The sequence below is a fragment of the Salmo salar genome, chromosome 01, assembly GCF_965601325.2.
Source record: "Salmo salar chromosome 01, fSalSal1, whole genome shotgun sequence".
NCBI lineage: Eukaryota > Metazoa > Chordata > Actinopteri > Salmoniformes > Salmonidae > Salmo > Salmo salar.
In genome coordinates, this window is record NC_138291.1 from 35,646,063 (window position 1) to 35,673,635 (window position 27,573).

A 27,573-nucleotide genomic window follows, 5' to 3' on the forward strand; every position below is an offset into this window, starting at 1 on the left:
GCTAGCCTCCCTACACTGGCTTCCTGTTAAGGCAAGGGCTGATTTCAAGGTTTTACTGCTAACCTACAAAGCATTACATGGGCTTGCTCCTACCTATCTTTCCGATTTGGTCCTGCCGTACATACCTGCACGTACGCTACGGTCACAACACGCAGGCCTCCTAATTGTCCCTAGAATTTCTAAGCTAACGGCTGGAGGTAGGGCTTTCTCCTATAGAGCTCAATTTTTATGGAATGGTCTGCCTACCAATGTGAGAGACGCAGACTCAGTCTCAACCTTTAAGTCTTTACTGAAGACTTATCTCTTCAGTAGGTCCTATGATTAAGTATAGTCTGGCCCAGGAGTGTGAAGGTGAACGGAAAGGCTGGAGCAACGAACCGCCCTTGCTGTCTCTGCCATGCCGGTTCCCCTCTTTCCACTGGGATTCTCTGCCTCTAACCCTTTTACAGGGGCTGAGTCACTGGCTTACTGGTGTTCTTCCATGCCGTCCATGAGTGGGTTGAGTCACTGACGTGGTCTTCCTGTCTGGGTTGGCGCCCCCCCTTGGGTTGTGCCATGGCGGAGATCGTTGTGGGCTATACTCGGCCTTGTCTTAGGACGGTAAGTTGGTGGTTGGAGACATCCCTCTAGTGGTGTGGGGGCTGTGCTTTGGCAAAGTGGGTGGGGTTATATCCTGCCTGTTTGGCCCTGTCCGGCGGTATCATCGGATGGGGCCACAGTGTCTTCTGATCCCTCCTGTCTCAGCCTCCAGTATTTATGCTGCAGTAGTTTATGTGTCGGGGGGCTAGGGTCAGTCTGTTACATCTGGAGTATTTCTCTTGTCTTATCCGGTGTCCTGTGTGAATTTAAATATGCTCTCTCTAATTCTCTCTTTCTCTCTTTCTGTCTTTCTCTCGGAGGACCTGAGCCCTAGGACCATGCCTCAGGACTACCTGGTATGATGACTCCTTGCTGTCCCCAGTCCACCTGGCCGTGCTGCTGCTCCAGTTTCAACTGTTCTGCCTGCGGCTATGGAACCCTGACCTGTTCACCGGACGTGGTTGTTGCACCCTCAACAACTACTATGATTATTATTATTTGACCATGCTGGTCATTTATGAACATTTTAACATTTTAACATCTTGACCATGTTCTGTTATAATATCCACCCTGCACAGCCAGAAGAGGACTGGCCACCCCTCATAGCCTGGTTCCTCTCTAGGTTTCTTCCTAGGTTTTTGGCCTTTCTAGGGAGTTTTTCCTAGGGAGTTTTTCCTAGCCACCGTGCTTCTTTCACATGCTTTGCTTGCTGTTTGGGGTTTTAGGCTGGGTTTCTGTACAGCACTTTGAGATATCAGCTGATGTACGATTTGATTGATTGACCTGCTAATGATGGGGATGTGTCAAGTATGTGTGTGTGTGTGTGTGTGTGTGGTGTGTGTGTGTGTGTGTGTGTGTGTGTGTGTGTGTGTGTGGTTTTACTATCCATGTGTGGAACAAAAATCCTCATATTCGGACAAGTGGGGACATTTCGCCGGTCCCCACAAGGAAAATGGCTATTTTAGGCTTAGGGGTTAGGTTTAGAGTTAGGGTTACAATTAGTGTTAGATTTAGGATTACGGGTTAGGTTTAGGGTTAGGCGTTAGGTTAAAGTTAAGGGTTAGGGAAAATACAATTTTGAATGGGAATCAATTGTTTGGTTTGTGAGTTGGGGAGTAGGGGAGCTTTTTTAGCAGCATGACAGACCAGGAAGTGTTTGATTTGAACACTGACCTCTGAACTGGGGCATGATGTCGTTCTCACTGCGTGTGGGCCAGGCAGGCTGGTTCCTGTCTCCATGCTGGTCTGTCTTCTCGATGGGCACGTTGGTGGGGGCTGGTGCGTACATCTCTATGAGGTAGCATAATATGGAAACACGTGGTTAGGTAAAGACGAGAAAGAGAGAGAGAGAGACAGAGAGAGAGAGAGAGAGAGTGAGGAATAATAATGAGAAGAGGTATTGAAATAACAGTGAGTGGTGAGTGAGCTGCGGTGAGTGAGGGACCTTTGGCCTTTTATTAATTGAGCCTGACTCTGAGAAAAGAGGGAATGTTATGCATTTCATCTCCACCCAATCACATCTAGGGATTCAATTACACTGTCTCATCTTCGTCTGCCTTTTCTCCAACTGTTCAACCAGCTAGTGTTAGGGTCCACAACCACAGCTGCCGTTACAGGGGCAGTGGAGCAGACCTAGGGTTTGTTTTCTTTCAAATACTTCGTGCTTTACTCTAGTCTGCCTAGAGTGCCAGGTGGGTGGGACGTTCACTTTCGGCACTACTCTATTGGTTCCATTAAGCCAGCCAAGCTCAATCAAGAGTAGATAAATCACTTGAAATGATTTCTAATAGTATTTGAACTCAGCTGGTGTGAATTACAGGCAGTGGCGTTCTCCTCAGAGCTCTGCTGTGAGTTTCATAATTACACTACTGCTGCATCTCATCGATCCAGGGCCGAGCAGTGACATAGAGAACAGAGAGGGAGCTATGATCAATGCTATTATCTAGCCATAGGAATGCATGTTAATTCACCACACAGCCCAGTAAAACCCTAATCCCTCCATTCAACTATTAATATCAATGAAGGTGTGTTTGCTGTGGTTGTCCTCCTCAATTACTCAACTCATTACTTAACAGTCAACCAAATAAATATTTGAGGGACATGGTGTGAATACATAGCAACATCAATGGGAGGACATCTGCACTCTTTTATAGTCCTTCTTTCAAAGTAGTGCAGGCAGTATACATAAGGGAAAATCAACTAGGTGCTATGCCTTCTAGCAGAGTGGATCTAACCTTCCACAGAGTTGTATTATTTTCCAGAGAAAGCATAGAGCCCCTAGTTGATTATCCCTTTTATACCATGGCTATAATTTAACACATTTACTGCTAGAAATGTTTTCATTTGCAGGTAGAAATGTGTTCAACATCCACTGAAGTAGCTAGCAAGTTTACTAGATAGCTACAGTGGATGCCTTGGTAACCAACAGGGGCGGTTCTGGGGGGGGGGGGGCAGTGCCCCTGTGACAACAATTTTGGACCCCCTTGTGGCCCCCCTAAATGTGGAGTATGAAATAATTTTTACATACATTTTTGCTATCGTTCTTTTTTTACATCCGTTATTAGACAGTGGCAACGCGGAACACTAATGATTATGAACATAGTCTTTTGCCTGCTAATGCCTGCAATGCGGTGAAGAAAACGATATGACAACAATAACGTCTAATGTAACTGGCCCCTCTAACAGTACAACTGGCCCCAGCTTGGCCCCTCCAGTTGAAATGGTCTAAAACCGCCACTGGTAACCAAACAAACAGACTTGCTCGTTTAGCTAACCAAATCTTCAGTCCTAGCTTGCTATTATTCAACAATGCCAATAATGTTTTCACTTCGACTTTTGCTTTCAAAAGCAGCTCAAATATAGAACATGTAAGAATGAACTATAGCCATTGAATTCTACTGTGCTGATATACCGTGTGTTGTAGGGAAATAATGCATTCTCTAGAATGCCTTTCAAGCCAATCAGAAATGAGTATTCAACAATGCTATGTTATTAATAGCATTATAAACTGTGTGGTTCGAGCCCTGAATGCTGATTGTCTGAAAGCCGTGGTATATCAGACCGTATACCACAGGTAAGACAAAACATTTATTTTTACTGCTCTAATTATGTTGGTAACCGGTTTATAATAGCAATAAGGCACCTTGGGGGTTTGTGGTATATGGCCAACATACCACACCCCCTCGTGCCTTATTGCTTAGGTAATATTGATGACCAGACAATTCAAATTTTGCAAGGGAGTGTGAATGTGTGTGTGTGTGTGTGTGCGTGCGTACGCGTATGTGTACTGTATGTTTGAGGGGGAAGGAATTCATTAGAGGCAATGAGAGTGAACGGCAACAAATACACACACACACGCAAACGCACACACACACACCTGAACACATGGGGCAGCAGCTGCCCTCCACTATGGTGGGTTGGTGGCATGGCAGGGCGGGGCAGCTGACAGTAGAGCAGAGGGTCTGTCCCTGAAGGCAGTAGCAGTGTGTACAGCTGTCTATGTCCCAGCGCTCCTCGTCTGCATATGTCTTCCCATTGAAGTGGCACACGGCTCGCGGTGTGGCATCTGTCAGGAGACACGGGAGAAGATCAAATAGGATCAACCTTGGGGACAGGTAAACATATGGAAGATACTCATTCAGTAAACACGCAAACACATACACACATGCAGACACACATACACACACATGCACGCCACCACACACGTTTGTTTTACCATCCTTGTGGGGACCAAACAATTTGTTCCCATTTAAAATCCTATTTATTCCCTAACCCTAACCTTAACCTAACCCTAACCTTAACCTAACCCTAACCTAACCCTTAACCTAACCCTTAACCTAACCTTAACGCCTAACCCAGGTAGGTCCAATTATCTGTGTGTGTGTGTGTGTCCCTGCATGTGTGTGTGCAGCATACCGAGGCAATAGGGGCAGCACTGTCCTTTGCGTAGCACGGGCCTATTACAGCCAACGGGTGGGCAGGACTCTGAGAAGCAGCTGATCTGTCCGTCCAGACACACACAGCTGGAGCAGGTGTTGGGCTTCCAGGACTCTGCTGCCAGGAAGATGTCTCCCTCCTCGTTCCTGCAGTAGCTGGGCATGCTGTCATTACTGGGAGACTGGGGAGTGATGGGCTCGTCTATAGAGGAGAGAGGGACAAACACACAGTCAGGGTCAACTGACTGCACTCAGTCAGGTATGCTTTCAAAGATGTGTTCTTTAGATGTGACTGTAGCTCTTGGAAGCCAACAGAGCACCTAAGAACTGGTTCACCTGACAAGAATACATGGGTTGGATTCCAGGGCATAAAATATTGATGACATTCAAATGGTAGAATGTTCATCTTTGCGTCTTTGGTATATTCAGCTAAAACATCTCAAACAAACAGCTTGAAGATGCAATATGTAACTTTTTGGGCGACCCGACCAAATTCACATAGAAATGTGAGTTATAGATCTGTCATTCTCAATGAAAGCAAGTCTAAGAAGCGGTAGATCTGTTCTATGTGCACTATTTCTATACTACAATATTTGTGGTTAAGGAAAATATATTTCCCAGCGGTTTAGATGGTACAATGATTCTCTACACTAAACTTGCCTGTTTTGTCACAAACTGAAATTAGGTGAACTATTACAATTTTAGCAACCAGAAAATTCGGAGCGATTTCTGCATAGTACATCTTTAAGCGATGGAAACGAACAAAAATATCCATGTGAGAGTTGAGTTGGTGGCCTTCCAGGCATCTCTGTGCTGTTACACTGTTTTACTCTGACAGAGGCCCAAAGCACCCCTGTCTGTTTCATGTTTGGTTTGCTATGTCTCCATTTTCTTATGCACTAGTCATGTCTCGAGCTCCATAACTTATGCATTATGCACATATTCTCTCTCTCTCTCTCTCACACACACACACACACACACACACACACACACACACACACACACACACACACACACACACACACACACACACACACACACACACACACACACACACACACACACACACACACACACACACACACACATCAGGCCACCCCTCTCTAGTTTGTTATGCCAGGCATACTATCGTTGTGCAGCCGTATTGTTGTGTTGGAAATAGAGACAAGGAAAATAGTAAACATTACAATAGCATCTCTCTCAATGCCAGGTCTGTGCAGCTATAATTTACTTTAGGACCTCAGTTAAGACAATCTTGAGACACTATCCCCCTTCACATTCGTCTCTACCTTATATATATATATATATATACGGCTTAGGGTTTAGGCTGTGTTTAAGCATAATGATAAGGCTGCCGTTCTCTATTTTAAATAATGTTATAGTTGCCACACAGACTCAGATACTGTATATAGAGACTCAAAGACCCATAGTGTTTCAAAGCCAACTTGAATAACCAACGGCTACTCAAACTCACCTGGGCAGTGGGGGCAGCAGGAGTCTTGGGTTCTGATTGGGCTCTGGCAGAGCAAGGGCGGGCACACCTCTGTCTCACACAGGACACGCCCACTGTGACAGGTGCACTGGGTGCAGGCGTCGATGTTCCACGTCTCCCCCTCCACAAAGTACTCTCCCCCCGGGGCCAGACACACTGACGAGTCCCCCAGGTCTGGCTTGTGGGAGCTGGGCTCATCTGAGGGAGGAGAACAGAAGAGTGAGCACAGGGTCAAAGGTGAAACATATTGGAAACAGCTTTTTCATTAGTATGTACTGTATTATCAACAGTATCTACTATGAAACAATGAAGAAGATGGGAAAATCGGCAATATCTTTTCAGAAGAATTTCAGCTTCAAGATGATTTCAAGTAAACACACCAACTATCCTTTCTAAGAATAGACTACTACAAGTGCACAGTTGTTTTTCCTTACTTCATTATTTTGTTTTAGGCTCCTTACCTGGGCAGGATGGGCAGCACTGTCCAGCCCGTATGGCAGGGCTGTCGCAGGCTGGCACCGGGCACGAGATGAGGGTACACATCTCCCTGCCACTGTGGCAGTAACAGTCCCGGCAGCCATCGTGCCAGTTCTCCCCATTCTCGTGCCGTCTTCCATCCATGGACAGACATGAGCCCTTTTTCACTGACGGGGCGACTGACGAGGAGCCCTGGTCTGGAAGAGGACAAGTTTTAGAGATACAACTACCAGCATAACCCTAACCCTTACACTATAAAGTACATTCTTAGAAAAAAGGTGCTATCTAGAACCTGTCCCCATAGAAAACCCCTTTGAAGAACCTTTTATGATTCCCTTTTTTCTAAGAGTGTACAGTGTTAGGCGGACCAATCACTGACTGGCTTACAGGATCAGGGGCCAACCAGGAACAAATCATTGTCAGGGAGAGAATAAAAACACCTTGATTAAAATCCTGTCTGAGATTCTGAGCCATACAGGGACGGATGCCCAATTTTACCAATTCAAAAGAAAGACAGATTCAAAACGTTTTTCTCATTAAAAGAGCTATGTTTCGAACCCTCATTCATTAATATTTGACAGGGAGTTCATTATTTAGTGCAAATCACAGCAAAACACAAGAGAAGTATCAATAATAGATCTGTGTGGAGGAGATGACCCCAGCCTGCCATCTGGTCACACCCAAGATGTAACAATATATCTCAAATGGCACCCTATTCCCTATATAGTGTACTACTTTTTACCAGAGCCCATCAAAAGTAGTACACTATAAAGGGAATAGGGTACCTTTCATGACACATCCTTAGTCATATTCTATACCCTCAACATCCATCACAACAGAAGTTTGGTTCTTTCTGATGGTGAAGGTAGCTGACTATGATGAGAACAATAATAACCAGATGGCCAGTCTGGCAGCAAGAGGCTACTCCACACAACTCTCTATGGGTGTAATATGTGAAACAAGAAAACACTGACAGCAGAATAGTTAGAAAGTTTAGGTACTGGTAGTGGTTCTCCAAGTCTGACAGGGGAAAGAGAGGAGAGAGTTTGGAGAACTTTTTTATTTTATTAGCAGCATCGAAATTATGTACGCAAAAGTATCAAAGGTTATCAATAGATGGCACTCACCTCTGCACTGGCACTTCAGGCAGCCCAACTCGTCCTGCTGGAAGCCCATTGGACAGGGTTTGTCACAAGGTAACTCTGGACACTTCTTACAGCGGCAGATATCACAACCATGCTTGTTCTTTCTGATGGGGGTAGAGGAGAGAGAGAGGTTAACACTTATTCACAAGGTTGGATAATATAGGTACTAATTTACATAGTATATGCTACAGTATCTGAATTGGAGAGCCTATAAAATCCACCTTTGCTGAGTGTGACGGCCCATGTCCACTAGGGATGATGTCAGGTGATAAAACAACAAAGGCCATTCATTTTCATTGGAAGAAAAGCGAAGTTTCTGGGGGAACGTTGGCCGATGCGAAAATGGCGTGGGAGCGTGAACAGGGCGAAAGCTGAACTTTATGCAAATACTCAGCGATATCGCGGCGCAATACACCGATCGAAGCTCACTATAGCTTCTAGCCCCTGCTAGATTGGCTGTTGATACCTAGCACTACCTAGCATGCTGTTGGCTTGCTAGCAACCACATGACGAGCCACTCTGGACGAAGCTAGCGTGGCTACGCGAAGCATCACTGGTTATAGATCACAGCCGTGAGGGTTGCCAAAATGGCCGTCACGGTGGGTGTTGCAGTGAGGAGTCAGAAAATACATTGGTTTGGGCTTTTATAGGCAACGTTGACAATAAATAGGCTCCAAAAGTGCTTAACATACGTACAAAGAGCAACAATAGGAAGAAGAGCAACATAAGTCACTGCACTGACCTAACCCAAGCCTCAATAATGCCTGAGCAATTTGCATGAGCTGCGGGCAAGTAGGCCTACAGTATAGCCCGACTTTCCCGTCTGTCCGGCCAAAACAGGATATGAAAGGTTTAAGAATACATTGTACCCATAATGCATTTTATCATGGAACACATTGTACCATTTCACACTTCACTCCTCCCCCGGGAAAATCAACATGTTTGCATGAACCACAACACAGTTGAGCTCTTGAACACCCTTCCGTTTGCCTGTCACAATCTCTGACCAGGAAACATGAAGGACCCCTCTACAATCAGCCTACGAGAACAAATCAAGTAAGCATTTACATTTCTTTAGCTTAACTTTGTTGTTAATGATCATTAGTGATCACTTTGTAATTATACTTTTCATCAACAAATGCAGCTCAGTATTCAACACCATTTTCCCCTCCAAGCTCATTACCAAGCTTAGGAGCCTGGGACTAAACACCTCCCTCTGCAACCTGATCCTGGACTTCCTGACGGGCCGCCCCCAGGCCGTGAGAGTTGGCAACAACACATCCATCATGCTGACCATCAACAGGACCCTGAACAGTTTCTACCCCCTCAAGGGTGTCCCCTCCTGTACTCCCTGTTTTCCAGGACTGCATGTCCACGCACGACTCCAACACCATCATCAAGTTTGCTGACGACACAACAGTGGTAGTAGGACTGATCAACGACGACGATGAGACAGCCTATAGGGAGGAGGTCAGAGACCAGGGCAACAACCTCTCCCTAAATGCCAGCAAGGCAAAGGAGCTGGTAGTGGACTACAGGAAACAGAGGGGCAAGCATGCCCCCATCCACATCGATGAGGCTGTAGTGGAGCGGGTCGAGATCTTCAAGTTCCTCGGTGTCCACATCACTAACGAATTAATACGGTCCACACACACACCCGCTCACACAGCTGTGAAGAGGGCACATCAGCGCCTCTTCGCCCTCAGGAGGCTGAAAAAAGTTATACAGCTGCACCATTGAGAGCATCTTGACTGGCTGCATCGCCGCTTGGTACGGCAACTGCAAGGCACCCGACAGCAAGGCGCTACAGAGGTCGGTGAGAATGGCCCAGTACATCACTGGGGCCGAGCTCCCTGCCATCCAAGACCTCTACTCCAGGCGGTGTCAGAGTAAGGCCCAAAAAATCTGCAAAGACTCCAGCCACCCTAGTCAAAGACTGTTCTCTCAGCTATCGCATGGCAAGCGGCACCAGTACACCAAGTCTGGAACCAACAGAACCCTGAACAGTTTCTACCCCCAAGTCATAATACTACTAAACAAGACTGCTAAATAGCTCATCAAATGGCTACCCGGACTACCTGCATTGACCCTACATACTTACACTGACATCCCAACACACACACGTCATACACTCACACCTCAAACACACATAGCATGCGCACACATGCATACTGACGCCACACACTCACTCGTACCCCTGTGCATCGACTCGGTACTGGTACTGCCTGTATCTAGCCATGTTATTTTTACTTGTTATTGTTATTCGTTATTCTCTGTGTATTTATCCCTTGTGTCACTATTTCTATTTTGTATTACATTTTTGTAATATTTGATTTGAGCCGCAAACAAAATGTTTGGTGCCAAAACCAAACTAACTGGCAAACCCTCATCGTTTTTTACATTTATTTTTAGCAGCAGCTTACAACAGTGCTTGTATTTCAGCCTATGGAAAAACAATATACCAAATCACACTGTAAAATGGTAATCACACATCAATAGCAGTTGAATAAATAGCCAAAATACTTTGCCATTAAATTGACAGAAAAAACATGAATGACAGAAAATGGTGCTAAAATAAGACTGTGCACGCTACAGTAGTCTATAGTGAAAGTGAGAATATTAAGCTATGATGGTTTCATCTCTCACCTCAATAAAACAACAGCACTGATTACAGATGACGCCCGTCAACTTTTAGTTTGCCATTGTGTTTGTTTGTATGCCATGCTTTAATTTACAACAGCAAAAGTTTGTTTGCCGTGGTATCGGTTTCATTAGTTTGACATGGTTTTTGTCATTGCATAGAGGGGTAAACACATAGCAAACAGTCACACAAACATTTGCCTATCAGAGACAGGCAGTGTGCACGTTCCAGCTAGGTGCCAATGACAAGCAGCACCAATGTCATCAGTTAAAACAAGGACAGAGATAAGAGTGTGTGTGTGTGTGTGTGTGTGTGTGTGTTTACACGCGTGTCAACAGATGGCACAAATGACTGACCATGGGGACGTATCAAACAAACGTTTCGCTCTGTGGCTCGCTGCTCTGACCAGACAGAGCAGGGCACCTTTCCTAAATAGAAATTCACATTCCAAATCCCCCCTATCCCATCCATCCTCCTCTATCCCTCCATCCTCCCCCTCTTCATCCCTCCCTCCCTCTCCTCCTTCCATCCTCCCCCTCCTCCCTCTCCTGCCCACTCTCTTATCTCATGAATAATAAGATTGAGGAGGAACAGCCATGTACAATCCACATTTGGTTTGGTGATAAGGAGCTATCAAGGGCCATTTCAGCTGTGGGGAATATCAATAGAGTCTGTACGGAGAGGAGATGGCGGCCCGTTGAATTATTCAAACTAAACACTTTGCTGCTCGAACATAGGGTGTAAGCTATAACTTTGACGGCGCATAAATAGATATCTAAAATTAGAATCTTAGATGCAAGCATTCACGCCGTGCACACTCATTCATGAGAAAGGAATGAGAGAAAGGAAGGGAGCGAGAAGGGGAGAGAGAGGACGAGAGGAAGGGAGATGAGAGACAGAGAGAGAGCAATGATTGGCTCAATGCAGGCACAGACCAGTCGAGTAACACCTTTACTGTATGTGACAGACCATTGTTGAGGGAGAGTTTAGTTTATGATAGGAAGGTAAATGTGTGGACAGGACACTGCCTGCCACCTAAGCGTTTTACTCTCTGTCATATCCATAACTATTCTGTCATAATAATTCCTAGCAGGCCAGCTGGCTGGTTGGTCCACACCACAGTTAAGATACAGGGCAGATGGATTATAGTGCAGGTGGACCGGCCTCCCCAGGGCCTTATAGAAAAGCTGCTAGCTGCACACTAGAAAATCTGTTATGAAAGAGAAGGTGTACTACTATTACTACAAGGGACTAGGGGAGAAGCAGTTTTCTTTAAACGAGCAATCTGCATTTGAAACAAAGTGCCATCCGGTCATACAATTTACTTTGTTTAGTAACATTGGAGTAAAGAAATCTTATATTTTGGGTTTTGATGGGGTATGACAGTTGAACTAAGCTCATGAAGTTATATTCTTCAAGAATCAATGGGTATGTATCATTCTTTTTTTGTCCAGAAATAGATGCAGATTGTCCTTTTAAAGCCACAAACTGTAATTAGTGTATCAGCAAAACAGCAGCCCCGCTATAAATCTATTCCGTGAAACAACTTTATATTTTGGCTTCTGATGGGGTAAGACAGTTGTACTATGAGCTTGTGAGGCATTTATAAGTTACATTCTTCAAGAGTCAATATATAATTCATTAAAATAAGCATTTAACATCAGTAACTATTGCAGATTGTACCTTTTAACTTGGCTGGGAGCGAAGGAGCCTTCGGGCTCCGGTAGTGAGTTCGACATATATCCAGAACCATTCTGAACCGCTGACACACATAATCTGCTTCTCTAACTATGGTAATGTAATAAATCAGTTGAGCTGATGTGGGGGGGGGGGGAATTATCTATTAACAAGCTCATCAAATGGAGGCTGAGATTGAGTCACATTATAATATTTTTGTTATTTTCAAACTAATTCAATCAGAAGGTGGTATGGCTGTTGGGCATGTGCTGTAATTGTCCATTTTTATACAGTGCTGTATATGAAAGCTTTTGTTTTATAGCTCTACACGTGAGTTTTTATGCACAGCAAGCATAGGAGGTATGAGCGTGTGTGTGTGTGTGTGTGCGTGCATACCTTCTTAACCTGCAGACAAGATTCCTTAGTGAAAGCTGTAATAAATGATTTATTACTGATGTACCTCTGTGTAAATGGAAATCCGTGTATTGGGTCCGGTGAGCCTACATGCACGGTACTAGGGGCCAGATGCATTTGGAGAAGCTAAAAGAACATCCTGTTAGAAGATTAGCCCTTCAGTTTCACTATCAGAGGCTATATTTTACGGTGTGCAACAGCAACACAGAAAACCCAATCAGTAACCTGGGTGAAGCTGTCAACTCCACACGCAATGCCTGTTTAGCCAAAATGAGTTGTGGAGAAGGAAAAAGATATAATTTTGTCCGTTTAGGAGTACAACTCACTTAACCATAACAGGCAAAGCATGTAACCAGGGTAATTTGTGACATAAGTGTGAAGGAGCCGCGATTTCAATTACAATTATTGACCATCTGTCAGTCTGTCTAGCTCTGTGAAGATCTACTGCTTTATAACGGCTGAAAGTGATTGGCAGAAGTAGGCATCATTTACTCTGAAACGACGCCGATTTTGAACCGCTTCATATTTCAAAGCGTGGGGCGCTGGAATGAAAACTATATGATAATTGTGTGAGAGTGGGGAATCAGCATGTTTGTTATTAAGTGTGTCTGAGTGGGTAGAGTGTCGGTAAAGACAGCGGGAGAGGAAGAAGGACGGAGGTAGAGAGAGGGAGGAGGTAGGTAGGGAGTAGGGAAGGAAGGAAGGAAGGAAGGAAGGAAGGAAGGAAGGAAGGAAGGAAGGAAGGAAGGAAGGAAGGAAGGAAGGAAGGAAGGAAGGAAGGAAGGAAGGAAGGAAGGAAGGAAAGAAAGAAAGAAAGAAAGAAAGAAAGAAAGAAAGAAAGAAAGAAAGAAAGAAAGAAAGAAAGAAAGAAAGAAGGAAGGAAGGAAGGAAGGAAGGAAGGAAGGAAGGAAGGAAGGAAGGAAGGAAGGAAGGAAGGAAGGAAGGAAGGAAGGAAGGAAGGAAGGAAGGAAGGAAGGAAGGAAGGAAGGAAGGAAGTGCTGTCTTACATGAATCCGAAGGGGCAGGCCTTGTCACAAACTACAGCCTTACACTTCTTGGGCCTGGGGCGACACTGACATACGTCACAGCCGTGGGCATCTGTCTGCAGGCCGAATGGACACTTCAGGGTACAGTCAGAGGTCAGGGCACTGCACAGCTCTTCTCCTGTAGGGAAGACACAGACAGAAACACATCAGACATCAGTTTATAGCCAAAACTTAACAGTCATTTAATAGTTCTAAAAGTCCACTTATTCTTTTATGATCTGTGGCAATGGCTTAGAGGTGCATTAAATTATTTACATATCAATATGTCTTCATTGAGAGATACTCAAAATGAGGAATTGTTTTTGAAACTCAGAAGTCATGACTTATGATAATGCTATTTTCTGACAGGCAGGGATAGAAAACATTAAACATCTTTGTTTTTAAAAGCCCTTTCAAGATGTCTGAGTCTGCCCTCAGTGTTCCTTTAATCCATCTCCTTTTAAGGCCTTAGACAGGTACAGTCATAGAAACAGTCACGCAGGAGAGAGAACACCAGAGAACAATGTCTCAATGTCATTGGCCCAGGGCGAGTTCTGTCCTCTGTATAAACCAATCCGGTGAGAGGAAATAATAGACATATTGCAAAACAGCTTTACTGACCGAGACGTCAGACCAAATCACGTCGTGAACCAAACGGAAGAAAATGGACTGAAACAAGGTCACCACACCCTGGATTTGTGCAATAAGAAACGCACATTTTCGTTTTACATTGGAAAACGTTTTAAAACGTATTCCGCTGTGTACCCTAATGAATATGGCCCAGTACTCACGTGTCTTGCAGTGGCAGGTGCGACAGCTGTTCAGGTTCTGTCGGAAGCCGTATAAGCAGTCCTTCTCTGACAGGGAGCAGTTCTCTAATGACTGACAGGTAGGGGGCGCCATCGTGATGTAGGTGGGCTCTGAAGGAACCAACAAAAATCACACACACCACTTTGAAGGTAAGTCGACTGAGTAACATCACTCAACACACACTTACAACGCATGCACACACACACACACACACACACACACACACACACACACACACACACACACACACACACACGCACACGCACACGCGCACACGCACACACGCACACACACACACACACAGCTTTGTTCTGGCATTATGACTAATAGGAGCCATCAGAGTCAAAAGCAATTTCTCCACAAACCCACACCTACCTTCCATTAAAGTGGGTAAATATCAGAGAACAATAGTTGAAAAAACCTGACAGCTACAATAATATCCTGTACAAAGGCACGACCAACTGCCCTCTGTGACCTGACTCCTCCACTCCTCCATCTAATGCATATCGCTTCACATTGAGGTGTCTGCATTTCAGTTCAGTTTGTTTGAATCCATTAAAAGATTATACAGCACTTAATCATATCGGGGGGCGTTGGCTGGCCATATTTCACAGTCATGGACACCAGCACACGGTTTAGTTATGACAGCTTTGAAAAATTCCTCCCTGATGCCTGTCACCCTGGCTGCCTGGCTGGCTGCTATCTGCTGTATGTGGCTCCTCTCTGCTGAGGAGGGGCCAGGACCAGTGCTGTTCTGTGATGATAAATATGAGGAGGGTTGTACCAGGGTTGAAGAGGAGACCAGACCAGGAAGTCAAAGAAGGAGTGGGGAGGAAGAGGAGGACAGGGGAGGGAGGAAGATAGGAGGAGATGGGAAGTAAGACAGGAGAAGGAAGATGGGGAGTAGGACAAGAGAAGGACAGGAGGAGGAAGAGGAGGTAGAAAGGAGGAGGAGGTGGGAAGGATGACAGGTGGAGGTGGGGAGGAGGACAGAAGGAAAAGGAGGTGGCCAGGAGGATTTAGGGGGAGGACAGGACAGTCAAGGTCAGAGGAGACACCAGTGAGTAACTGTGGCTTCTCTCTGAAGTAGACTATATGTTCGTGAATGCAAATCACGTGTACGCTGGCCAGTCTAGTCTGTCACAAGAGACAATGAATGTAATGATGCACAAGATAAACATAGCAGTAGAAAGAAAACATTCTGACAATGCTAATAATGCATAGACAATGCTAAATCTACTGGAAACAATTTCAAAACAAAATGAATAGAAGCCTATGAGGACATTTAATTAAACAAAGGCAAGCAAATGTGTTGCTGAAAAGTTGGGGTCACTTTGTGATGAATTAATTCCTGGTTAACACAAAATGGCCAGGTAGGCAGGGAGAGAAGGTCTGTCTGAAAACAGCGTAGTGCCAATTATTCTGGAGGTGCGAATTTAATTAAGTCCCATCAGATAAAAGTAACAAAATGACACAATGCTCTTTTCCCATCTGCTTTCCCCTCAAGGTTATTTGTCTGATGAACGCCTCCATGTTTTCATTTCAGGACTTATAGTTATTATGAATTAAGAATGAGCTCTCTCGCTCTGATTTCATTAACTTGCTACGACTTAGGGCTAAAGCAAGGTATCCCTGTTAACAAACAACTGGTGGGAAGGCTGAAAACCTGCCTGGTAGGTACAGTAGCAGGTGCATGGCAATTCAAGGCATAAAATGAATGTATTGCCAAATAGACCACACAAAAACAGTGACAAAACACACATACGACCACAAAGCAAGCACCCCCACCCCCACTCTCTATCCCCGGTGTCGGTGAGTTATGTAGCATTAAACGTTAAGCATGGCAGAGGACTCCAGAGGGCTTCATTCCAATGTGACAGCCTTGATTTGCTTAATTACACACTGTGTGTCTGGCACAATAACCACCCTGACAGAGAGGGGGTGTCACCTTGAGGAAACCAGCTCTCCTAACAAATAATAATTAGGAAATAAAAATGCATAAAGCACTGGCCTGGCTGTGGGGGAGCTAAATTAAGCTGCCGGGAGCAGAGGGCCGTGTGCCCTGGGGCCGCTGGGACAAGGGCAGGGGTGTGTGTGTGTTTGTGTGCGTGTGTGGACTGCCTGGGAGGGACAAGGGCAGGGGTGACAGTGGCAAGACCTGGCTTCTGTTTACCTGGTGTTACCAGAGGCCCAGTACACACAGAGGACCAGACCTAGTACACACAGAGGACCAGACCCAGTACACACTGAGGACCAGACCCAGTACACACAGAGGACCAGACCCAGTACACACAGAGGACCAGACCCAGTACACACAGAGGACCAGACCCAGTACACACAGAGGACCAGACCCAGTACAGAGGACCAGACCCAGTACATACAGAGGACCAGACCCAGTACACACAGAGGACCAGACCCAGTACACACAGAGGACCAGACCCAGTACAGAGGACCAGACCCAGTACATACAGAGGACCAGACCCAGTACACACAGAGGACCAGACCCAGTACACACAGAGGACCAGACCCAGTACACACAGAGGACCAGACCCAGTACACACAGAGGACCAGACCCAGTACACACAGAGGACCAGACCCAGTACATACAGAGGACCAGACCCAGTACATACAGAGGACCAGACCCAGTACACACAGAGGACCAGACCCAGTACACACAGAGGACCAGACCCAGTACACACAGAGGACCAGACCCAGTACACACAGAGGACCAGACCCAGTACATACAGAGGACCAGACCCAGTACATACAGAGGACCAGACCCAGTACACACAGAGGACCAGACCCAGTACACACAGAGGACCAGACCCAGTACACACAGAGGACCAGACCCAGTACAGAAGACCAGACCCAGTACACACAGAGGACCAGACCCAGTGCACACAGAGGACCAGACCCAGTACACACAGAGGCCCAGACCCAGTACAGAGGACCAGACCCAGTGCACACAGAGGACCAGACCCAGTACAGAGGACCAGACCCAGTACATACAGAGGACCAGACCCAGTACATACAGAGGACCAGACCCAGTACACACAGAGGACCAGACCCAGTACACACAGAGGACCAGACCCAGTACACACAGAGGACCAGACCCAGTACACACGCAATACATGGCAATGACAACACAGCTCACACTGACTGACCTCCCCTCAGGTAGAAAGCTGACGGGCTCCAACAGCCAACGTATTGTACTACTGCAACTGCCACACTGCAAGTCGGTGACTATCTTGGTGTAAATCAATCAAAACAATCATTGTAATTGTGTAGAGTAATATTTGGCGTTGCAAATACAGTAGACGAGACAATCCCATTGATTGTTCCTCAGATGATTCTACATGGCAGGGAAATCAGGCTGAGGACCTAACCAGTGAGCTGCGGGGGTTCTCTATAAAGGGTAGCCAGCTACACATCACCAATGTCGGGAGTCTTTTTTAAGGAGGCAGAGCAAGATCATTAAACGGATAATGATGTGAGGGCATGCATTAAACTGTGCTGCTCACTGTCTTATCTCTCTCTCAGACTATCTCTCATCCCCCACCAAGACACAATGGTCAATATCTCCAATAGTGACATTGTAAAACCCATCTTACAGTATCATACAAAAACTCATCCCATCCATGAATGGAATACAATTATGAATAGGTGTTGGGGAGAAATCACATGTTGCAATCCGTTCCAATCTGTTCCAGTCTCTCCCCAACCACTGTTGAAATTGAAGTCAATCAAAGCCAAGCCTAGTCTAGTGACTTAAAACATGATGCTCCATAGAGATTCAATTCCCTATCAGTAAATGTAATTGCTGTAAATGTTTGAGAGCACGAGCATATCAAAGAAGGGAATAATATCTATATCTATCTCTGCTTTGATCTGAAAAACCCTGGAAACGTATTGCTCAAAAAACCCCGACGAGGAGGACAGGACACACACAAAATCACAATCAGCAACACAAATATCCCACTGTGTAGAATAGCAGTGAGTGAACAATGTTGTGCTTATTGTACCTATTTTACTTAATACTGATGCTCCAGTTATACGGTCTATAAAATAAATACACATGATCTGTTTTTATTCATATCACCATTCAGGGTGCATGGCCAGGCGCGTGGCCGTTGGGTTAGCGTGGGAGGACTGAGGGTTGCACCCTACCTCCACACCCTACCTGGCTCTCTCTCTCCCTAGGTTTGAGGCTCGGTCACTCAAACACGCATAATTACTTCAGAGGCAGATAGGCTGCATAAAAGATTAATGGGAGGGGGTGGAGGTGGGGGTGAGCGGTTCTGCCCACCATGGGGCAGAGGTAAAGGGGCCTGCAGGCATTGAGACATGGCATGGCCCACTGCCCTCTACTCTCGCTGTCCTTCCTGTGCTCAGTCAGGATGCATCCGTCTTCTCGCCCTCATCCTCCATCAATCCATCCATCTAACCTCCCCCTACCTCCCATGTTCCCTCTCTCTCTTCCTCCCTCCCTCCCTCTCTCCCTCCCTCCCTCCATCCATCAATCCATCCATCCATCTAACCTCCCCTGTTCCCTCTCTCTCTTCCTCCCCCCTCTCCCTCCCTCCCTCCCTCCCTCCCTCCCTCCCTCCCTCCCTCCCTCCCTCCCTCCCTCCCTCCCTCCCTCCCTCCCTCCCTCCCTCCCTCCCTCCCTCCCTCCATCCATCAATCCATCCATCCATCTAACCTCCCCTGTTCCCTTTCTCTCCCTCCCTCCCTCCCTCCCTCCCTCCCTCCCTCCCTCCCTCCCTCCCTCCCTCCCTCCCTCCCTCCCTCCCTCCCTCCCGTTCCTACCCACCCCAGGTCCTCATTAGAGAAGACTCAGGGGTGAAAATGACCCCAGGCCAGTGGAACTAGCTACCTAATTTGAGATCTTTGCATCCTGATTAGAAAACAAAACTCACCACTAATCCACTGGGTCGAGCTTGTAATGTATAATGTTGTTGACTTGTTATTCATTGATTGTGTTTTAAAATGATTTGATAGTCCGATAGTGTACTGTTTAATTGGAGGGAGAAGAACCCATGAGGGCAAATATGAATTTGAAGTGATATGAGGATAATTTACCAAGTCCCCTGGCTGTCCCTGTTGGATCATCCATCCACTGACTCCTTTAAATACAAACACTATTCATTACCCCAGATATATCAATGTCTGCTAGGTCAAGCATGCTAGGCTACAGTAGCGCATGCTAACGCTAAAAAGGGTCTTACAACTCATTGTTTTGCAGCTAACGATGCTAAGCTGTAAGTAAGTATCCATACAGTATCTTGCATCACTGATTTTGGCAATTACTCACTCGTGAAGCTTTGTTTCATCGGCACTTCCACCTACCAAGGTTTGACTGGTTATGATTAGCGCCTATACGAGCTTGGTAACAGGCCATTTGACGCAGTGCTAAGTCCATAGATAGTGTTCCTGGTATCCATAAGATAAGGGAATATATTGTACCACAACCATGGTACCGAGCTACCAAGGTAAAAGAGATTATAATCAACCGTGATCTTCACCTACAGTACCATCGATCCAATATCTGCTCTGTGTGTGTGTGTGTGTGTGGTGTGTGTGTGTGTGTGTGTGTGTGTGTGTGTGTGTAATATAGAAACCAGCAGCATACTAGACTGGACTAGTCCCTTGTACCCTAGATGTAATCTCATCAGTGATAGTAAGCCAGAGAGAGCCTCACAGATACACACACAGCAACATCCCCAGATAGCTTTGCAAAAATCCATACTACAGACTTGCCTAATAAAAGATTATGATTCCGTAAGCCGCTAAGCTCACTGCTTCCACTAACCAGACAAACGAGCAACAAGATGCAGCCCTAGTCCCCAGTGTGGACCAAGCTGGTCTTTCCAAACCAATATGAAAAACACATTGGAGGATAGAGGAGACAGTCATCTGGTATTCTGAGCAGTGCATAATGTTAGGGAAAAATAACACCAGGAAGGTTTGAGGATTGTGGATGTGTGTGTGTGTGTGCGCGCGTGTGTACGTGTTGTCACTGTTTGTATGCAGATTGCTGCTGCGCGACACCGGCGGTAGTGAAGCCGAGCCACACGCCTGCTAACTGAAAGGATGTGATTCTGCTCAGCCTCAGAGGCAGATTTCCCTAGCCGGGCTGATTTGGAGCTGCTCATAGACTACTGTACGGTTCAACTGCTACTGTCTGACTACTGACTCGGATGTTGGGATTTTACCAGGGACTAAACAAACACGTTAACATTGGAATCAGCACAGACCCTATCTGTCCACAGAGACACACTGCACTGCCAAGTACATCAAACATACGGTCAAACAAATACACAGGTCCATAGATGGGTACAAAGAAACATGAAGCACAACTGTACACAACGGCAGAGAAAGAGAGAGAGAGAGAGAGACAGAGACAGAGAAGCAGACAAAGGGAGAGACTTTATCTGAGAGAAAGAGGCAAGATATAGAGACAGAGAGAACGTAAGACAGAGAAACAGAGATTGAAACCGACACAGCTAGCAAGAGATAGAAATAGACAACAACAGATGGAGATGCAACCAGACAGTGGCAATGATACGGACACAAACAGAGACAGACAGGGTGAGGTGAGAGGGCACGTCTGCTGGAGGTGTGTGTGGCGCTCCTTATCCTCACACACCCACGCACGCACGCACGCACGCACACACACACACACACACACACACACACACACTTACCCTCACACACTGGGCAGCACTCTCCTGGTACAGTCACAGGGTTGAGGCAGCTGTGCCCGCAGGCGGCGGCCACACACCGGGCGTTGCCGCTCACACACTGGCAGAACGTACAGTCGTCCTCACGCCAGTGGTCTCCGTGTGCGAGGATTTCCCCGCTCACGTAGCAACCGGCAAAGTTCAGCACTGGGTAGATGGGGTCTGGAAAAGAGATGAACATATTGATAAAGATAAAAGACCAAAAAGGTTATAGTTTAGAGATTAAGGTCGAGATGAAAGTTGTGCGAACTTGAGAATGGCTTTTGAAAGCATTCACATCTTCTCTCACCAACCCTGAAAAAAGCAGCAATTTGAAAATCTTTTATGTGGTGCTCTGAAAATGTACTGCATTGTCTGATGGATTCCAAGGTCACACTGCAAAACATGTGATACCATCATGAATATATGTTTTATATTCATTCATGTATTCTTAAATACAGAGCTAAAGCCAAACTATCTTCAGCTTGAGATGGAGCTTTCTTACATGTCTGTCAGTGTGTTTTCACAGCTGTGTGTATGAGTGTGTGAATGTGCACTCTGTGTGTGTGCGTGCTCTGTGTGTGTGTGTGTGTGTGTGTGTGTGTGTGTGTGTGTGTGTGTGTGTGTGTGTGTGTGTGTGTGTGTGTGCGTGCGTGCTCTGTGTGTGTGTGCATGCGTGCTCTGTGTGTGTGTGTGTGTGTGTGTGTGTGTGTGTGTGTGTGTGCGCGTGCGTACTCTGTGTGTGTGCGTGCGTGCGTGCTTTGTGTGTGTGTGTGTGTGCGTGCTTTGTGTGTGTGCGCGCGTGCTTTGTGTGTGTGTGTGTGTGTGTGTGTGTGTGTGTGTGTGTGTGTGTGTGTGTGTGTGTGCGCGTGCTTTGTGTGTGTGTGTGTGTGTGTGTGTGTGTGTGTGTGTGTGTGTGTGTGTGTGTGTGTTCTGTGTGTGTGTGTGTGTGTCTGAACCAAACACAGTCAGTCAAAGAGGGGCTGAGTGATGAGCATAAGGGAGGACAACTGACTGAGTGACTGTTTAAGCCCTCTCATCATTCTGCCTTTGATTGCGTGCAGCTGCATATTGTCACGGCGGTGTAGGCGTTTGGCGTTCGCCTCGGCTCATCTCTCTCCTGATGTTTATTGATGCTCTGCACTCGCCCTTTACCAAAGGCACTCATTTGAGATGATATGAAATGCTTTGGTCTCAGCAGACTGTCCTTTCTGTTGCCACGTCTCTGCACGTTAGAAACCTAGGTAACCTTGGTCATCGGCTTGATCACCATCCGAATACATACAATAGTGAGTCATGCAAGGATGAGGTTTGGTTTGGTGATTCCCTTTAAAGGGAAAGTTCAGGACACAGACTCCCTCTCTATTCACAAAGAGTCGTGTCAGAGTAGGAGTGCGGATATAGGATCAGTTTTGCCTTTCAGATCATGATGAATAGGATGATATAGACATTGGCGACCTGATTCTAGTTCAGCACTCCTACACTGAGATTTTTAAATACAGAACCAGATCACCATTAATGACAAATCCCATAATAGTCACTGTTTAGGAACGGAATCAGGCAGGGATTAGTCAGGGGCCAAGTCATTTGGTGAGGAAGTCATACCTTCACAGACAGGGCAGCACTCCCCCTCAGGGACGTAGTAGCGTTCACAGTGCAAGATGCCACACTGGGCGGTGAAGCACACCGACACCCCTCCCTGACATCGACAAAAGCGGCAGGCGTCCATTCGGAACATGTCTCCGTCATGGTACTCCGACCCGTTGAAGCTGCACGCTGGTTTGGTCTCTGGAGAGGAGAGAGAATTTATGATGAGACAAATTAATCAATCAAATATCCTTTTTTACATCAGCAGTTGTCACTAAGTAGTTTTACAATAATCCGCCTTGACCTCAAAGAGCAAGCAAAAGCAGAGGCACATTGTCTAGGAAACACTTCCTTTCAGGATCATTTAGTACGCCCACTGACTGAGCGACAGCTAAGAACAAACATTTTTTAAAAGTAGGAACAAAAGAGGAAAACACTTTATAACGATGACAAAAGTGGTAAAAACTCCCATCAGACAGCTAGCATGGTGATGATGTACTGTATTTGTCTGAGAGAAAAGCTGTTGTAAAGATTCAGCAGAGTTTCAGATGGCTATGGAATTGGTCTCTCCTGGTCTCCATGGCAACACAAAGTGCAAAATTCACCTTTTAGCCCAGCGCGTGATATAATGCCTACAGTGGAAAGTGTGTGTCAAATAAGGCCATGCATGAGCGACAGATCATTAACTATAGTACCTTCAGATGTAGGGAACTGTAGGTACACGTCAACCCTATAAGAAGACATTCGACGCAAGACCGCAAGACACACACATGCACACACCAAACACAAAGTTCTTAACAATTCATAACTGTCAACTCATTTGATCGCACTCCAACACGACACAACTCTCTTATCTCTAATCCCTCTCAGGAGGAGTCTGTTCTCTCCGCGAGCAACTGGTAATTTCCCCGTCCTCTTCAGCTATTAAAAGTCCAAGGCTTTGGACCGTTTAACGCTTTTCTGGTCCAAAAAGATTTAAAAACCCAGAAGCATTTTAATCTAGTGCAGCTGTATCAGAGAACAGTTAATTCCCAGGAATCAATGGGACAGGAAAATTGGTTTCTACATGTTTACAATTACAGTGCCTGCCAATATGGCATGTGGGGTCTTTCATTTTCTGCTACTAATTTTGTCAATTAGTTGTGGTTCAATGAATAACAACGTGAGGGGGCGATACTGCACGCATGGTTGTCACACTAGTGAGGGCTGTGAATTCACTCAACAATTTTCTAATCAGGCCCACTTCTGTTCATATATTCTCAGCTGCTGTTCCGTGTGTGTGTGTGAGCACCTCCCTCCTCGTATTGACTGCTACTGTATGGTGTGTATAAAGCACTGGGCGGCGTGTGTGTGTGTGTATCTGGCGTCGAATTGAATAAATAGGAGGAGGGTTTAACAGATATACATTCCTAATGGTTTACTGTCGATTGTGATGGCATCAGTGTGTAGGTGTCATGCAAGGAAATCCCTGTACAAGGCGTACAATACATACAATGAATGTATTTCAGGAGTAGTGTTCCAAGGTTCTGTTTGTGATTCATACCTGTATTTGTAGTATTCGTGTTTTCTTTCAAATACATTGAGCATTTGATGAGCCAACCTGGAGTGCAGGTGATGGAGATTTGCGTGGTGTGCACTTTTGGGACAAAACAGGTCAAAGTACTTGGAAGACAATAAATACTATCTGAACCCATTGTATCATAGTCTATTCCATCCACAGTACAGTATATGATCTGTGCTCTAGTTACAGTAGTGGGTTCTGTAAGACAGAGTAGGTCATGACTGTTCTGTATCAGTGCTGGGGGCTCCAGGGCTGCAGGCTGTAGTGGAACAGAGCTGACTGGAAGAGCCGTAGGAGAGCTGTGGGCCGGTCCTGGCTAATTAAGAGGAACATGACGGATGGCAATGCCGGCATCGCACAACTTCCTTCCCAGATGTTCACTGAGTGCCTGACTCTTGGGTATTATTCCCTTTATAAATGAAACAGTTAACCGCTGGCACATGAATACCACAGGCCAGCAACACTATAGGCTAGCACAGCAAAACACTGTACTGTGTTAGGTGGCTAGGTGGCACCAAGGACACAGGAGATTCTGATGTTGTTCTTGTTGGGGGGTTTTCTGCCAAATAGGAAACAACACATCCATACGATAGGTGTGTGATTGGACAGGGCCAGAGCAGGTCCCCTGGGACTACAATTTCTCAATATACATCTTGATTTAAAACACTGTGACCATCCTGTTCACAGCTGTGCTTCAGCGTGTTATTGGTCCACTGCAGTAATGGCTAAACCAATCAGAGGTTAGTGTTAGAGAGAGTTCCTTCCTGTTCACAGCTGTGATTCACCGTGTCATTGGTCCGTTGCTGCAGTGATGATGCATTTGAAGCGCATGATTATTCTCCACATGGTTATTTTAACCATGAGAATGAATGGTTCTTGGAGACTGACTGACTGTGTATGCAGTTTGATTGGGCAGAAACCAAGCTGAAGCCATAGTCTGATTCTCCATAGAGCTTATCTCCTTCTCTCCACACATAAGCAGGATGAGGTTTGCAGACAAAGACAATCATTTTGCAAGTTGTGGATTTTGATTGTTGCTGAGTGTTTTGGGACCTTCCTCTCTCAATAGACTTATCATTTGGCATTTGAACTGCATCCATGACTGGGATATTTTTAGTATTACATTGTTATTTATTACGGCATTGTTGGGTTCAGAGCTGGCAACAAAGGCATTTCACTGTACTTGTGCATGTGACATTAAAACCAGAAATGTGATAATCATAATACCAGTATGTTTCTGCATTGTTTGGTGGGAATAGTTTTCCGACATGTAATGAATGGGTTTCCAGATTTTGGAGCCATTTGGGCTTTTTGGTTTTTGGTTGAATGGAACGACCATTTAGCTGCCAGACTAAAACAGTAAAACCGTATTTTTCTGGCAATATCAATCCAAAAATGCCATCCAAGGTGTCTGTCTCGTGGTGATTTCATTTTTATGAGCCTTCACAGAAGGGAATTCTTAAGGGGCTAACTGCATCCAAAAGCATTTTCATATTTCATATTTCCATTTGGAACACACATCAGGGTCGCCTGTCTGGCCTGCCGAAAATGATGTCATCAGTTCTAGTGGCTCTAGTGTGCGGGTATGCAAGCGAGGAGGCGTGCGTGTGTCTGTCTGTCTAATGGACAGCTTCCTGCCTGGATATATGCCTGCTGCAAGGATACAGCGCACTGACGGTGAACGTTTGACAGAAATGTGTTGGTTTTTAATCATAAACAAATCCCTGTTATTGACTGCATTTTCACCCCGTAGACGTGGTTGAATATATTAAGCATTTAGCTAGATCCAGCAAGCTACAGCCATATAAATATTCTCAACTCAGCAAAAAAAGAAACTTCCCTTTTTCAGGATAATTCATAAAAATCCAAATAACTTCACAGATCTTCATTGTAAAGGGTTTAAACACTGTTTCCCATGCTTGTTCAATGAACCATAAACAATTAATGAACATGCACCTGTGGAACGGTCGTTAAGACACTAACAGCTTACAGATGGTAGGCAATTAAGGTCACAGTTATGAAAACTTAGGACACTAAAGAGGCCTTTCTACTGACTCTGAAAAACGCCAAAAGAAAGATGCCCAGGGTCCCTGCTCATCTGCGTGAATGTGCCTTAGGCATGCTACAAGGAGGCATGAGGACTGCAGATGTGGCCAGGGCAATAAATTGCAATGTCTGTACTGTGAGGCGCCGAAGACAGTGCGACAGGGAGACAGGACGGACAGCTGATTGTCCTCGCAGTGGCAGACCACGTGTAACAACACCTGCACAGGATTGTTACATCAGAACATCACACCTGCGGGACAGGTACAGGATGGCAACAACAACTGCCCGAGTTACACCAGGAACGCACAATCCCTCCATCAGTGCTCAGACTGTCTGCAATAGGCTGAAAGAGGCTGGACTGAGGGCTTGTAGGCCTGTTGTAAGGCAAGTCCTCACCAGACATCACCGGCAACAACGTTGCCTATGGGCACAAACCCACTGTTACTGGACCAGACAGGACTGGCAAAAAGTGCTCTTCACTGACGAGTCGCGGTTTTGTCTCACCCGAGGTGATGGTCGGATTCACGTTTATCGTAGAAGGAATGAGCGTTACACCGAGGCCTGTACTCTGGAGCGGGATCGATTTGGAGGTGGAGGGTCCGTCATGGTCTGGGGTGGGGTGTCACAGAATCATCAGACTGAGCTTGTTGTCATTGCAGGCAATCTCAACGCTGTGCGTTACAGGGAAGACATCCTCCTCCCTCATGTGGTACCCTTCCTGCACGCTCATCCTGACATGACCCTCCAGCATGACAATGCCACCAGCCATACTGCTCGTTCTGTGTGTGATTTTCTGCAAGACAGGAACGTCAGTGTTCTGCCATGGCCAGCAAAGAGCCCGGATCTCAATCCCACTGAGCACGTCTTGGACCTGTTGGATCGGAGGGTGAGTGCTAGGGCCATTCCCCCCAGAAATGTCCAGGATCTTGCAGGTGCCTTGGTGGAAGAGTGGGGTAACATCTCACAGCAATAACTGGCAAATATGGTACAGTCCATGAGGAGGAGATGCACTGCAGTACTTAATGCAGCTGGTGGCCACATCAGATACTGACTGTTACTTTTGATTTTGACCCCCCTTTGTTCAGGAATACATTATTCCATTTCTGTTAGTCACATGTCTGTGGAACTTGTTCAATTTATGTCTCAGTTGTTGAATCTTGTTATGTTCATACAAATATTTACACGTTACATTTGCTGAAAATAAACATAGATGACAGTGAGAGGACGTTTCTTTTTTTGCTGAGTTTATATCCCCATAGTATTTCTGCCATAGCTCTGTTGATCCACAATCCACCTCTATAAAACCAAGCCAAACAACCGTTCAAACGGTAAACACTAAAGCAGGATCAGGCCTTTGAATCCTGGATCCCTCAGATGGAACTCACCATTATGTGACTGAAAAGTTAGAGTTTGGCAGGCAGCATATTACAGACAGCCAGGGCTATGAAACATCGATACTTTC

General features: G+C 45.8%; 1 protein-coding gene across 2 annotated transcripts in view; it reads right to left on the bottom strand.

Moving 5' to 3' along the window:
* Positions 1–27,573, bottom strand: part of LOC106601300 (cysteine-rich motor neuron 1 protein) — a 128,466-nt gene that overhangs the window by 13,609 nt on the left and 87,284 nt on the right. For both annotated transcript variants that reach the window (XM_014193406.3, XM_014193409.3), the window contains exons 6-15: positions 22,523–22,705; positions 20,903–21,100; positions 14,177–14,305; positions 13,368–13,524; positions 7,611–7,732; positions 6,468–6,680; positions 5,989–6,204; positions 4,495–4,716; positions 3,956–4,144; positions 1,753–1,869 (exon numbers count right to left, since the gene is read on the bottom strand). In XM_014193406.3, coding sequence (XP_014048881.1) covers positions 1,753–1,869; positions 3,956–4,144; positions 4,495–4,716; positions 5,989–6,204; positions 6,468–6,680; positions 7,611–7,732; positions 13,368–13,524; positions 14,177–14,305; positions 20,903–21,100; positions 22,523–22,705 — 1,746 coding nt within the window. The remainder of the gene's footprint in view (positions 1–1,752; positions 1,870–3,955; positions 4,145–4,494; positions 4,717–5,988; positions 6,205–6,467; positions 6,681–7,610; positions 7,733–13,367; positions 13,525–14,176; positions 14,306–20,902; positions 21,101–22,522; positions 22,706–27,573) is intronic.